Below are 13,470 nucleotides of genomic sequence, written 5' to 3'. Positions count from 1 at the left end.
TTTACGTACAGGCGCAGCCATAAGTAAACGGAGCACGTCATTGCGTTCGAAGTGCAATCACGCTTTCTCCATCGGTAATGAAGAAGCGTTGTTTGTCTACAAAGAAGCCCACCAACCTTCGCTACCTGCATACGCGTGCCACTGCTGGAAATTTCAATTAGGTGACGCGTGAAAATTTTTCGAAGACAGTTGCGTGCTCCGTTTACTTTTGTCCGCACCTGTACGCTTTTCCGTTTTCTTCTTGATGTTAAAAATAACCTCGGCTAAGTTGCATGTATGAATTTGGGATTATTGTAGTTAACTTTGCACTCCACTTTTGATCTCTTCACATTACGTAATTCTGGCGTGGATGCCAATTTTCGCCTTGCACTAGAGATTCCCGTGTTTCCAGAAATGCACGAACAAGAATAATTAAGAAGATCGCGCAGTAGAACTATAGTAGGATACAAATGAAGGAGCAGATTCCCTCTGTGGGAGGCCCTACAGCCACTGGCATCGACAATGTTAATGATCTTAATTCGATTAAGCCGTAGTTAGGAGAGTTGAACAAAAACCTATAGTTAGTCTCCTTGTGGGTGAGTGTGAGTGTGAGTGGGTGGGTGAGTGGGTGGGTGAGTGAGTGAGTGTGAGTGAGTGAGTGAGTGAGAGAGTGAGTGAGTGAGTGAGTGAGAGAGTGAGTGAGTGAGTGAGTGAGAGAGTGAGAGAGTGAGTGAGTGAGTGAGAGAGTGAGTGAGTGAGAGAGTGAGTGAGTGAGTGAGAGAGTGAGTGAGTGAGTGAGAGAGTGAGTGAGTGAGTGAGTGAGAGAGTGAGTGAGAGAGTGAGTGAGTGAGTGAGTGAGAGAGTGAGTGAGTGAGTGAGAGAGTGAGTGAGTGAGTGAGTGAGAGAGTGAGTGAGTGAGTGAGTGAGAGAGTGAGTGAGTGAGTGAGAGAGTGAGTGAGTGAGAGAGTGAGAGAGTGAGTGAGTGAGTGAGAGAGTGAGTGAGTGAGTGAGAGAGTGAGTGAGAGAGTGAGTGAGTGAGTGAGTGAGTGAGAGAGTGAGTGAGTGAGTGAGAGAGTGAGTGAGTGAGTGAGAGAGTGAGAGAGTGAGTGAGTGAGTGAGAGAGTGAGTGAGTGAGAGAGTGAGTGAGTGAGTGAGAGAGTGAGTGAGAGAGTGAGTGAGTGAGTGAGTGAGAGAGTGAGTGAGTGAGTGAGAGAGTGAGTGAGTGAGTGAGTGAGAGAGTGAGTGAGTGAGAGAGTGAGTGAGTGAGAGAGTGAGTGAGTGAGAGAGTGAGTGAGTGAGTGAGAGAGTGAGTGAGTGAGTGAGAGTGAGTGAGTGAGAGAGTGAGTGAGTGAGTGAGTGAGTGAGTGACGAGCCAGCCAGCCAGCTACAATACAACAGTGAATGCATGTGCCACAGCGCTCAGTTGTGTGACTTGCGTGTGTTCCTTCCGACTAGTCTTTAGCGCTGTAGATATGGAATACATCTTTCCGCGCGATGCACCCACCAGTTCGTTGACGGCCTTGATGGCGGCGTCCACTTGGGTGAACCAGTGGTGGGCGTTCTGGAAGGCCAGGTCTCCGCCGATGTAGATGGCGATGTTGTTGCTGGCGTAGGCTATGCTCTGGGGGAACAAGGGGCCCGCCACGGCGACAGAGCAGAGAAAGGCAATGCTGTTTTTAATTTCCCCTGTCACAACACTGACCTTTCAATAATAGGAAATTACGTCCACTGTACGCGCTATGCGCGCCATTGCATCTCGCCCCAGTTTTTACCGATAGTACAGCCTTCGCCGTTTTCGACCACCGCTTTGATGGTGCACCGAAGAATGCTTACTTGAAGGTGAATCCGATGAAGACGTGCAATTTTTGCGTTCCGTCACAGGAGGACAGGGCCTCGCTAGAGTGATGCATGATGCTTGCTTACCTTTTTCCTATGGAGCTATGCCGAAAGCTTGACTGCCAGAAAAAGGTCGCACAGCTATTATTCGTCCTGAACATTAGCGTTCCTACAAATATTAGCCAAGCTCAGCGCCCTCTTGCCGCGACAGTTTCTCAAATCTCGATTTTCCCACGATTAAATTTGCTCAACTACAATGACGTCGCTGATTCCGAGTCACGTTGATGGGAACCAATGCCATTTGCTACGTCACAGAACGCACCGATTGCACGAGTATTCCCTGCTTCGAAAACTGCCTGCAGCGCTCTCAGGTGGAAAGGGAAAGCAGTGCTGCGGTGAACGTTCTTGAAAGGTCTGTTCAAAAACCACCCGTCAAACCAGCTTCGGGACAAAATAAGTGGAACATACTTCTACGCATGCTGTCTCACCTGCTTGAAGACCAACTTGAGAATTTCTTCGGCCATCTTAAACATGGCACTCTTCGTCATGGAAAAAAAAAGAAAGCAGTAAGAAGAGGAAAAGAACTGTTTCCAAAATCAGCGCCGTTTTGATGCATAGTGTCATCAAAGACTGAAACGCCAACTCATCGTTTTGCATCTCAAATTTTGTGCAGCGTGGCTGAACTTTCAGTGCAGATACTGAGCTTTCAAAGCAATGAACATTTAAAGTCATGGCACATTGCATCTGCATTTTATTTTCCCTTGTCTTCTTCGGCTGCGAAAAAATTATAAATTTCTAAATTTTAACATAAGATGGTTCCAAGTTAACTTCGGTCACCTTGGTTTAGTTAGGGGCCGCTTGAATAATTACTCTAAACAGGCTAAGGCTAAATTACTGGCACAATTTTAGCTCAGTCTAAAGTGTTCCTCGTGACGTCGGAGAACAGCTACAACTGCAAATTAAACATTCAAGGTTTTTCCCGGACACCATGTGCTGACCACATTGATGTTCTGGGATATTCAATTTTATTTAAAAATCAATGACAAAATACTGGGTTTTGCGTTGAACACAGCGCATTCTGCGTGTAGTTTGTCAGAAGCCAGTAATCCAAATTATCGAGACAATCAGTACTTGCGCATCTTTGTAGCTCTAATTGGATACTACGGCCACTAACAAACTAGTTCTTGGTGTTACGTAGAAGAAAACGCAATGCCGTTACATTGCTTCTACGGCAGAAAGAATTTTTTTTAAACTCAAGTCATATTATATATTCTTCAAGTTCGGATAACGCCCCGAAAGCAATCCAGAAATTTTACAGCCGAAAGAGTCTAACCATCTTTTTTTTTGTCGTCACTTTCATTACCGATTTCCGAGATGAAATTCCCTGAGTGGTCGAGAGAGGTCATGTTACATAGTGACGTCATCATAACCTCCCCTGATAGGCCACCTTGATTGTTCGAGAGAAGTCACGTGAACTAGTGACGTCATCAGAGCCTGTCCACCATGGCAGGTGGCAACCTGATAGAGAATCGCAATCAAGAGTCAGAAAAAAATGTGGTATATGCAAAAATCGGGCACGTCACAGCGTAGAGAATACCTGCTATTGCAGCTAACAGTCTGAATATGGCAACTGATGGACCGAAAATTCCAAAGAAACTAACGAAAACATACACACAGAGAAGTTGCAACAGAAGCTGCGACAAATGTAACTTAGGCGTGACTTACGCGTCCCATAGATTTTGTTCGTAATTTGTCTTAGCTTTTAAGCACACTCGTGGCATAATGCCAAGTTCACGCTATTGAAATGCTGCTCGGAGTGCCCTTTGTATCTGAAAAGAGGGAACCGTGGAAAGCAGAGGAGAGAGAATTGTGCTATTTCCCATCGCAATTTGTTTGCAGGAATGGCAATGGAGAAAACTAAACTATACCACGTGTCAAGTGACGCGCGCGGCTCGATGAAGAGAATACATGCCTTGCTGTCGTAGACTGCGCAGTACATATCCTCGACACAGAACTCCGACGGAGCCGTGTAGGAGCCAGCGTACATCAGCATGGTGAACATGTCGTGGCTTGAGCCTGCCAAGTTCAGAAGATGAAAAAAAAAAAAGGACCGGGACCTTAAACCCCATAAACCAAACCAAGACTGAACTCGGATAGTAGTTTTTTCTGGTGTTTTGTGCGCTTTGTGGAATTATGTATAGAGTGTAGCTAAGCATGAAGTTCATTTGAGATTCGAAAAAATCGAAGGCGCTTGACTCGAAGTGAGATGAGCATTGTCGCTGGGGCCTGCTAGGCCTAAAGTCCCCCCTCGCCGGGAGCCATTTAGGGTAGCAAGCTGGGTTTCCTCATCGGGAACCTGTGCACTGATATGCGAATGAAGGGAACAGATTTTTTTTTGTGAATTGAGAATCCAACAGTCCGCTGCTGTGAGCACTCCGCACGGTTCTCACAGGAGTCCCGGAGACATTTATCTTTTAAAAGCGCAAAGTACTTCGACAAGCGTGACTAATGTTAACCGTACTCGCCGAGGACTGCGTTTGGTTCATTTCGAAGACTGGCGGTGACCGCTCATTGCACGCAGTAACGACTTTTCCTTCATGAATTAATTCACGCAAATGCCCGCATGTTGCATGTGTCAGCATGAACACGGCCGTCACTTACTTGTGGTAGGATAAGTACGGGTTTTCTAATTCATCTTTTCTTGGCAAAATCTGTAACTGCTGCACCAGGACATGGCGATGGCCGGCACTTAGTGCGTGCAAACTATTTCCACGTAGAAAAGAGAGGGCACGGGCAAGTTTCTCATGGCACGATCATACCCTATGCACGGACATAGGACGCGTTTCGCAATAGCACACTACACCAATGAAACGTTTCTTTTTCACAGTGCAAAAACGGAAGCTTCAAAAGTGTAGTAACTTAAACGCTAACAATTTTTTTGAAAGACTATTCGCTCTTAGAAGTGTGTCTATTAAACGTAAAAAAAAAAAAATATTTTGCACGGTTAGCTATATTTGGCGGCACGATGAGAAAGCTCTCTCTCGGCACGGGCGAATTCTGTGATTGTTGACGCCTATGTGCTTTTCTGCTCATTTATTGCCATGTACGCTTCCTTTCAATGTATATTTTGCAGAAAATTGTATTTTTGCAGTCGTAGTTATGTTTAGTTATGTTTTAGGGCCAAGCCAAGTACGCCCACGTTGTCTTCCCGGCATTCCCACGGAGGATGAAGTGTCGTATAAGAAACTCGCGTAGACGTTGGCGCCCGCTTTTCCTCTAGCTCACGCTGATAAACTCTGGTCGTTGGGACACAGGAGTGCAAGTTCTCTTGAGCCGGCGAAGACGCCAGCTGGAGGCAGCCATGCGCTCGCCGCACGTCATGAAAGGAGGCAAAAAAAAAAAAACGCACACAGAGAGAAAACAAACACTAAAAGCTGGGCCAGTTCGTAATGAAACGCTACCTTGACAAGGATATGAGTGGGCTTTCTCAAGCACGGCACGGCTCGTAACACCTCATAGCTCCTGAACACCGATTATTTTAATTTGTCTAGTTCTTTTTTTATCGGGTTAAAGGTGCAGTGAAGATGAATCTGAACTCGTCTTTTTGCCGCGGGAACTCGATCTACACGTTCCGAGCATTCTTAGAAACTTCGATTTATTGCCCTGTGTGGCCGATTTCCCTAATTAGATCGGATTAACGCCCGACTCCCGCTTTTTAAGTTCTCCGCGTACGGTGGGCGGAGTCGACCAACACGTGGAGTGCCTTTCAGCCAGCTCCGTGGAGGCTTTGATTTCGCTTTAATTTTTTTAGGTTTGTGTGAATAAATAGTTTCATTCGCAGAGAATATAGCCGCAAAATAAGACTGCAGAATTAAAAATACGCGCGGACTATTTGCTACTACGGATTACAACAAATTACTCTGCCGATGGCAGAGCGGCAAGCCTCCACGGAGCTGGCTGAAAGGCACTCCACGCGTTGGCCGACTCCGCCCACCGTACGCGGATAATTAAAAAAAAAAGGCGGCAGCCGGACGTTAATATGATTTAATTAGGGAAATTGGCCGCACAGGGCAATAAATCGAAGTTTCTAAGAATGCTCGGAACATGTAGATTGAGCTCCCGCGGCAAAAAGACGAGTTCAGATTCCTCTTCAGTGCACCTTTAATAAAATAAATTCCAAGACCCAGAGTGGTGGCTTCACCGCACAATATACATTATTGTGGTGGTGCATTCTTTACAGGTTTAAAAAAATTAAGGGAAGTTGCCGAGCGTTATACGTTGAAACGGGCTTAATGCGACCCAGGCGGCCAAGTCGCACTTCTACGAGGGAGTTACAACGGCGCCGCGAGCACCACCACCTGTAACGTCTAGCCCTCAGATATCCCTGATAGAGGAAGCTGAGTTGTAGGGCCGAGTTTTGTCGTGAGCGCCGCCTCGCGCCGCATTGAGTTCTTACTTTCTTCGCTACGGTGCCCTGTCACTTTCGTATTCTGTGGGTCCGTGTCGATAAGATCTAAAGTGGCTCTGGGATCCCCGTTTGGAAATGGATGGCGGTGTAGCCAGGCCTCAGGGATGCCCATGCCAGGAATCGTCTCTTGGCGTCAGCATAAGCTGCTCACGAAAACGACCGATGGTGGCGACATCTGTATTTCTGTTATTGTTAACTTATATGAGAGCCTCTTTTATTGAGAGTAGCGTCTTTAATTCATCATCAGAATATTGCAGTCCTTCAATTCGCCTTCAGCGTCTGTTTAAGCAGTATTCCTCGCACCACAAGGCCTATATTTACGGTCCTTTCAGGTTTGACGCAGAAGTGAACACATATAGGCTTGGTTCCTGAGCGTGACTGAAGCGTTCCCTTTAATGCTTCTCGCACCCGTATAACAATTACCGGCCTAAACTGGCCCCATATGGCAACATGCTTTGTACCGGGTGTGGGCGAGGGCTTCCAGACGAACTCGAGCCTCTTGGAGTCGGACCAGCGCTTGCTCAGGACGTGGTGCACACGGCCCAGCACCAGGCTCTCCAAGCCCATCTGCACGGGGCCGAAACATTTACTGCAACAAGAGTGCGCAGCGGACAAGTCGGTAGGTCTGCGTGAAAGAAACTAGCCATAAAGGCGTAACAACTGAGAGAGAGAGAGAGCTAGACGTGACACATCGCCACTAACAGCAGAAATTACAGAGACTCCTGCTATGGCGGCGTTTCGCGTCTGCAGCGTCGGTGTAGTTCGCATAACACACCATATAACACACACCATAACACACAGCATAACACACCATAACACACCACCGTCAGAGTAGAGTGACGTCACGCATGGCATCAGTACAGCGCGCCACGCTGTTTGGTTAGAATACTAATCATTAATTGGTTCGAATACCGTGACTTCACGAGGCATTCACTACAGCATACCAGTGGTGCTAGTGCAAATGTTGCGGCATAGATGTCACAGACGCCCCACACCCCTACCCAGAGTTACTCAATTTTGTTATTGTGGGTTGATGCAATTTATACACTCTTAACAACTTGCTGAGTGCGCATGACATGATAATCATGGAAAAACAAAAGGCAATGAAAAGGTTCAGATGGGGAGAAAAACCTTTATCGCGCTACCTAGCTGTTCCCTGCTATGAACGAACTCCTTCCCGCCATGTTCTAAGACAGAAATTTCTTCTTCGTGTAACGCTAAGCGTGTCCCGCATACCACCTCCTCTGTTCTACCGTTGTTCTGGTGACTTAAAACAATGAGAAATTAACACAGGCGAGAAGGGCGGAAAGGCATGTTCGTGAAAGAAAGGAGGAATGAGGTCTCTAATGTCCGGGGTACGAAGCGCGCGATTTATACATCAAACAAATATGTGCTCGGATTGGAAGCGCACAGCCGAGCAGGAACAGCCACTCGCGACTGGGCGCCCCGCGCAGGCGCAGCGCTATTCCTCTGCGTTGCTGTCCTCGTGCTCTTGAGGCAGACGCCACTTTGTGCGTTGTGCAAAGCAACAACCGTGCTTGTCGGTCACCTTGGCCAGGGTATAGGAGCGTTAACTTACAAGACTGGCTGAGCTTGGGCCCAGGTTTTTACAGCGACCGTGTGCTTGCATAGAATTGGACTCTTAAGTGATTACGCGCGTAGTAAACTTACCAATGTACACGATCGGAACTCCAGAGAGCGTACAACGCCACTGCTCAGTACCACATGCTATATGGCTGACAATGGCCGTTACATCGTGTTTTTATGGTATATTTTTATTTTTTACAGCTGAAAGTGTATATAGAAGGCGAAGACGCTGCAGGGCGAGCGGCTCTTCCGTCGTAGTACGGAAACCGGAAGCGGAAACCGCAAACTCCCGGGCTCAGCCACGAGACAGTGGGGTCATGCCCATCTCTGCATTCAAAGCGCATATCGTTCTACAGTCAGGCCACATTGAAACGCGAATAGCGTTAATGGGTCCCATCAGCCGCCTGGGAGCCCTCTTTGCGTACCACTTCGCAAACACGTTCATTCTCTATTTTTTTTCTATACTCTACGTTCACGGGTAGGCGGGGAGTCCTCATGCCACTCCTAACGCAGTGGTGTAGCAGTTAATGCGCCACCGCACCCCCAGCGGTGGCCTAGTCGTTTGAGCATCCACCGGGAGGTTCAGGGTTCGATCCCCAGTGTCGCCGGGTACCCACCGGTGATCCAATAGGTACAACCTTTCCCCTGCCTGGCGCTCGGCTTCTTTAGAGTGAAATGCTTGAGAAATGGGTCCTGGACCCCACCTTGAATAGAAGAAAAAAAAACGTGCCATTGCGCTCTTTGGCCGCAGATGCCCTTGCGCCGTTAAAATTCATCATCATCATCTACTGCGCCACTGCCCCGGCAGAAGGCTGTTGCAAACACAAACGCCGGTGGGGCCTGTGAAACTTGGGTTGCTCTCCCCAAGCAACCTCTCGATTCTGATCATTAGTTTAATTTCCCCTTGCCACGGTGGGCAGGCTGCGATGGCATCATAAAGAACACCTTGCTTCTCCGCACACAGTGCAGACGACGCCGGATTTCCTGCGTAACGGGAGCCTTGTCGCTATCGGGTACCTGCGTACTTGCAGCTGCACCATGCAACTAGCCTGACCGATGTTTCCGGGTATTCGTAAAACGGCCGCAGAGAAACAGCTCGCTGCAGAGTCCGACCTGACCTCGGAGAGCAGCGCGGCGAAGCCCCTGGAGTGTCCGAAGGGGTCCACCTGCCAGCCCACGTGGACGGCGCCGCAGTCGCCGAACGTGTCGTTGAGGAAGCGCAGACCCATCGTCATCTGGTCCACGATGGCCGAGTAGTGCGTCACCGCCTCGTCGTTCTGCGTCCACCCGCCGCCCGCGAACTGCAGCCGCCCTGCGAGGCATTTGTTTGCGCTGGTGAATGTAATGTTATTTATTTTATATTACTTGTCTTCTTGCCTGTTAGAGCGTCGCTATACTGCGACTCGTGACGTCAATTTTTGGACCACTGAGCGTGGCGCGTTGGAGTCAGGCCACCCACGACGTCACTGCAGCACGGGTCGTTCCTCATGTGTGTCCAACATGTTTACAGAGGGTGGAGGATCAGTGCAAGCAGTGGAATCATGTGGAGCGATGTGGTTATGAGATTCACTCGAGTGCTAAATGCCACGGATGGCGCAACACAAGGCCAGTTGGAGATGGCATGGGGACGGCTTTGTACTGAAGCAGCCTTAATTCGGCCGATGACACCTTTCTAATCCGGGTGGAGGCTGGTTTCAACATTTCCCATTCAGATGAATGCCCCCTGAATGATATGGACCAGGAAGAATCCAGAATTCAAGTGCAACAAGGGCAGCACATAGGGTTCTCCTTTCTATGTGCTGTCCTTGTAGCGCCTGAATTCTGGAAGCTAGGCACCAACCTGTCCCGCTGTTTTATTGAACGGCCTCGAGGAATGTTATTTCGTAGAGCGTTTTATCGTAGAGTAGAAGGGTAAACAGCGAAAACGAGAAGCTCTGAAACTACCCCACTCCTTCTTTTTCTGGTGTTTCCCTCTTCCCAAGCTGTCCTTTGACGCGATAAATTCCAGGACACACAATCGTAGCTTCGCCGCAGTATGGGTATGTTTGCGGAAGAGCACCCTTTACAGGTTAAATGTTGAGAGCGTCGAGCGATCAAATGGGGCTCAGGTCGTAGTTTCGTGACATGTCCGTTTCTTCCTTTTGAACGCAGTGCTAAACGAGCAGTGAATTTGCGAGGCTACATTTTTAAAAGTCGTGGTTAACGCAGGATGGACGCATCAGCGATCCGCCGGTATCCACAACGGTCACTTGCCGTCTCATTCTAACAAGATGAATGACAGCACTCAGGCGGCGGGCGGGGTGAAATGGCGTCTTTGCTTATAGCTCCCGCTCCAAGTGGCCCAGTGTTAAACCTTGCTTCGCTTCTTTTTGATGAACGTCAGTATTTAAGGATGCCTGTATCGGAAATACAGAGGAGAGACAGGCTGCAACCTTTTCTTTTCTGCTTCTTTTTTTAACAAAGGCGATCGATAGGGCGCAATCAGCGAACATCATTTAATGCCACATACAAACTAATTTTCATACTTTCATCCTTACCTTTGGGGCTACGATCTTTGTGGCACCATATAGGCGTTCACAATACGAAGGGAATATAACCGATGGCCCATTTGGGCAACGGAGTGGATTCCAGTAAAATGGTGAGTTGAGCGAGTTGGTACATAGATACTTGAAGAAAACAGCGCAGCAACAGGGACAAGAGAGAAGCGCCTGTCCCGTCTCCTCTCTTGTTCCTGTTGAAGGAAAATGCAGTGGGGGCGGCAAAAGAGTCAGGTACGTGGATGAGATTAGTAAATCTGCGTGGATAAGATGGCCGCAGCTTGTTAATTGGAGGCAGCGCACGTAGTTAGTCTGGTGATGGTGGTGGTGGTAACTGTGGTTACAGCGGTGACGAAGGGTGGTCGTCTAAAATCGACAGCCGCCTCTGTACCGGTGGCGTGACAAACGTTACGAAGTGACTGACAAGTGTCCCCATTGTGGTGCTGCGCCCGACCAGTGTGACGAAAAACACTTGCTGTGGACTTGCCCGGCTACAGCTTCCGTGAGACGACGCTTCCTAAGAAAGGTTGGCCTGCGATGGGACGTTGCAGACGACTATCGCAAGTGGACTCAAGATAATCGCTTTATCGCGAACTTTTGCCGCTTTTTAAGCGAGGCTTGTTTGCACTCCTTTTTATAACTTTCTTTCCCTTTTTCATTATGCATAATGGCAAACAGCTCGAATAAAAAAAAATAAGTGGCCCATGCGCGCATGTTGCTTACCGGCTCGCACGAGCTCATGGACGGACTGCCTGGCCCAGTGCTGCGTCTGTAGCGCCATCCAGCGGCTGAAGAAGACGTTCTCGGCGCTCACAAACTTGCGATTGGGGTACTTGAGCAGGCTGTCTCGCACGCCCGTGTAGATGTGCTGGATGGCTGCGGCGCGAGCGAGTAGGGGTCACGCCCGGGAAAGTCATACTCTCTTCTTATACGGCCAGTTAGCGGAGATGACAAGCGACGCTGTTCACGTGATCAGCAGTCACGAGAATGCAGTGATGAGGATCGAACAGTTTTACCTGCCGTGCTACGTGTCATGCAATCCGACGTTGAGGGGGCAATAAGCTTGTGTTCAATTTGGAGAACTATTATTATTTGCGCGTCAAATTTCAGAAAAGGGACAGCTAGCCTAACGTTTGAGCGAAAAGGCTCTATATACTCGGCAGACATTGAAAAGCGAAGTTTTACTCCTTTTTGAGGTCTAATTGATCGTTGAATATTACTTAGAAATCATACTGTACCTGCACTTTAGAATGACCATTAGAAGAAATTTAAACTAGGTTACCGCGTTCTATTGACAAAAGAAGGATTTAGCATACCGGAGACTTACTAGCGGAGACGTATACCGGTCTCCGTCTCCGGAGCTGCGCATGAGAAGTGGCAAGCACGTGCTCGGTTAAGGCGCTCGTCTACCGAGCCGGAGCGCCCGGGTTTGTACCCGACCGTGGCGGCCGCGTTTCGATGGATACGGAACGCTAAAGGCGCCCGTGTGCTGTGCGATGCCAAGTGCACGCTAAAGATCTCCAGGTGGTCGAAATTATTAAGGAGACCTCCACTACGGCACCTCTTTCTCTCTTTCTTCTTTCACTTCCACCTTCCTCCCTTCCCTTTCAGCGCGGTTCAGGTGTCCACCGAGGTACGCGAGACAGGTACTGCATCATTTCATTTTCTCAAAAAACCAATTTACCAAAACAAAAATTTCACCGCCGTTCTTGTCTAAAGCGCTCAATCAGTGGTGACTGAAAACCAAACGATGCCACATATAACTCTATAGCTTCTTGGTTTCCGAGACCGTGCACGAGTACAGCAGTACAATCATTACATGCACACACACGAGCACATACCATAGACCCGTAGGTCTGCCATTCTTCGATTCAAGATGCACCATGATGCTGATGCGCGCCGGAATAAAAGCAAGCATCCCTCTGCGGAGCTGACTGTGTAAGGCGTACTGCGTTCGACAAGGTATTGATTTAGCCGGCAACACCTCACGTGTTCGAGCACAAGACCAAAACGTTACGGTAAAGCATTCCCTCGTGTGCCGCACGACTACGCACAAATGAATGCTAAGCATAGCCATATTCCGTCGTAATAACTACCTCGTTAGAAACGTTCCTTCACGAGAGACGCGATTACCCGATAAGGTTTCGTTAGGGTAAGGGCGCGGGCTAGTTGGTGATCCGTGACTTGTCCCTAGCCATGGAAGCGAAAACTGTCCGGTGTCGGCTAGTGTGTGTGAAGCCTTCACCTGCAAACAGTGACAGGTGGTGTATAGGGGAGTTCCCTCTCTCCACCATACAACCGTCCCCCTCTCCACTTATACGAAAAAGGAGGGAGCGCCGGGTTAAAAATGACTAGCAAAATATATTGAAAAAAAAAAAAAAGCGATTGCGAATGCAAATAGAGTAAGAATAGAACCAGAATTGGACATGGTTTATGGGTGCCTAACGTCCCAAAGCGACTCGGGCTATGAGGGGCGCCGCAGTGGAGGGCTTCGGAAATTTCTACCGCCTGGGGTTCTTTAACGTGCACTGACATCGCACTGTACACGGGCCTCTAGAATTTCGCCACCATCGAAATTTGAGTTCCGCGGCCAGGATCGAACCCGCGTCTCTCGGGCTGAGCCACCGCGGCGGCGAATCAAAATCGGGACAGATGATCGAGTGGAAGAAAAATGCTGTAGAATTTCCTCCGCATCATTTCAATCGACCACGCCTAAATTATTTCTGTGTCGCTGCAATTCGTCCTGAAGGTTACGCTGGTTCTCACAGCCCATTACAAAACGTGAAAAATGCACTGAATGAAATAATGTGGGCGTGGCTTACTGGAGGTGAACATGTTGTCGACGGTCTCCAGCCATCCGGCGTCCAGGTGGCTGTGGCAGACGATGTGCACGTTCAGGTACTCTTTCGTCAACGGGGTGCAGCTCTGTGCGACCGACAGGGGAGAAGGGGGTCTACAAAAGAACAACTACCCCCCTGTGACGTCACGCTACAGCCAATGCAAGTGAGGAAAGAAGTAGGGAGTTTTGAATCACTTCAAGGAGTTGCCCGAAGTTTTGAACCC

The 13,470-nt window shown here is 48.7% G+C and overlaps 1 protein-coding gene across 1 annotated transcript in view; it reads right to left on the bottom strand.

Moving 5' to 3' along the window:
- Nucleotides 1–13,332, bottom strand: part of LOC149334911 (lysosomal alpha-mannosidase-like) — a 37,527-nt gene extending 24,195 nt beyond the window's left edge. The window contains exons 1-7 of the mRNA XM_089551562.1: nucleotides 13,230–13,332; nucleotides 11,131–11,283; nucleotides 8,989–9,182; nucleotides 6,745–6,850; nucleotides 3,788–3,891; nucleotides 2,304–2,354; nucleotides 1,484–1,600 (exon numbers count right to left, since the gene is read on the bottom strand). Coding sequence (XP_089407688.1) covers nucleotides 1,484–1,600; nucleotides 2,304–2,354; nucleotides 3,788–3,891; nucleotides 6,745–6,850; nucleotides 8,989–9,182; nucleotides 11,131–11,283; nucleotides 13,230–13,242 — 738 coding nt within the window. The 5' untranslated portion in view covers nucleotides 13,243–13,332. The remainder of the gene's footprint in view (nucleotides 1–1,483; nucleotides 1,601–2,303; nucleotides 2,355–3,787; nucleotides 3,892–6,744; nucleotides 6,851–8,988; nucleotides 9,183–11,130; nucleotides 11,284–13,229) is intronic.
- Nucleotides 13,333–13,470: the final 138 nt, after the last annotated feature.

Source organism: Amblyomma mixtum, chromosome 7 (assembly GCF_055824585.1).
Source record: "Amblyomma mixtum isolate Tamu chromosome 7, ASM5582458v1, whole genome shotgun sequence".
Classification (NCBI taxonomy): Eukaryota; Metazoa; Arthropoda; class Arachnida; order Ixodida; family Ixodidae; genus Amblyomma; species Amblyomma mixtum.
This window is presented reverse-complemented; position numbering and strand designations above follow the sequence as displayed.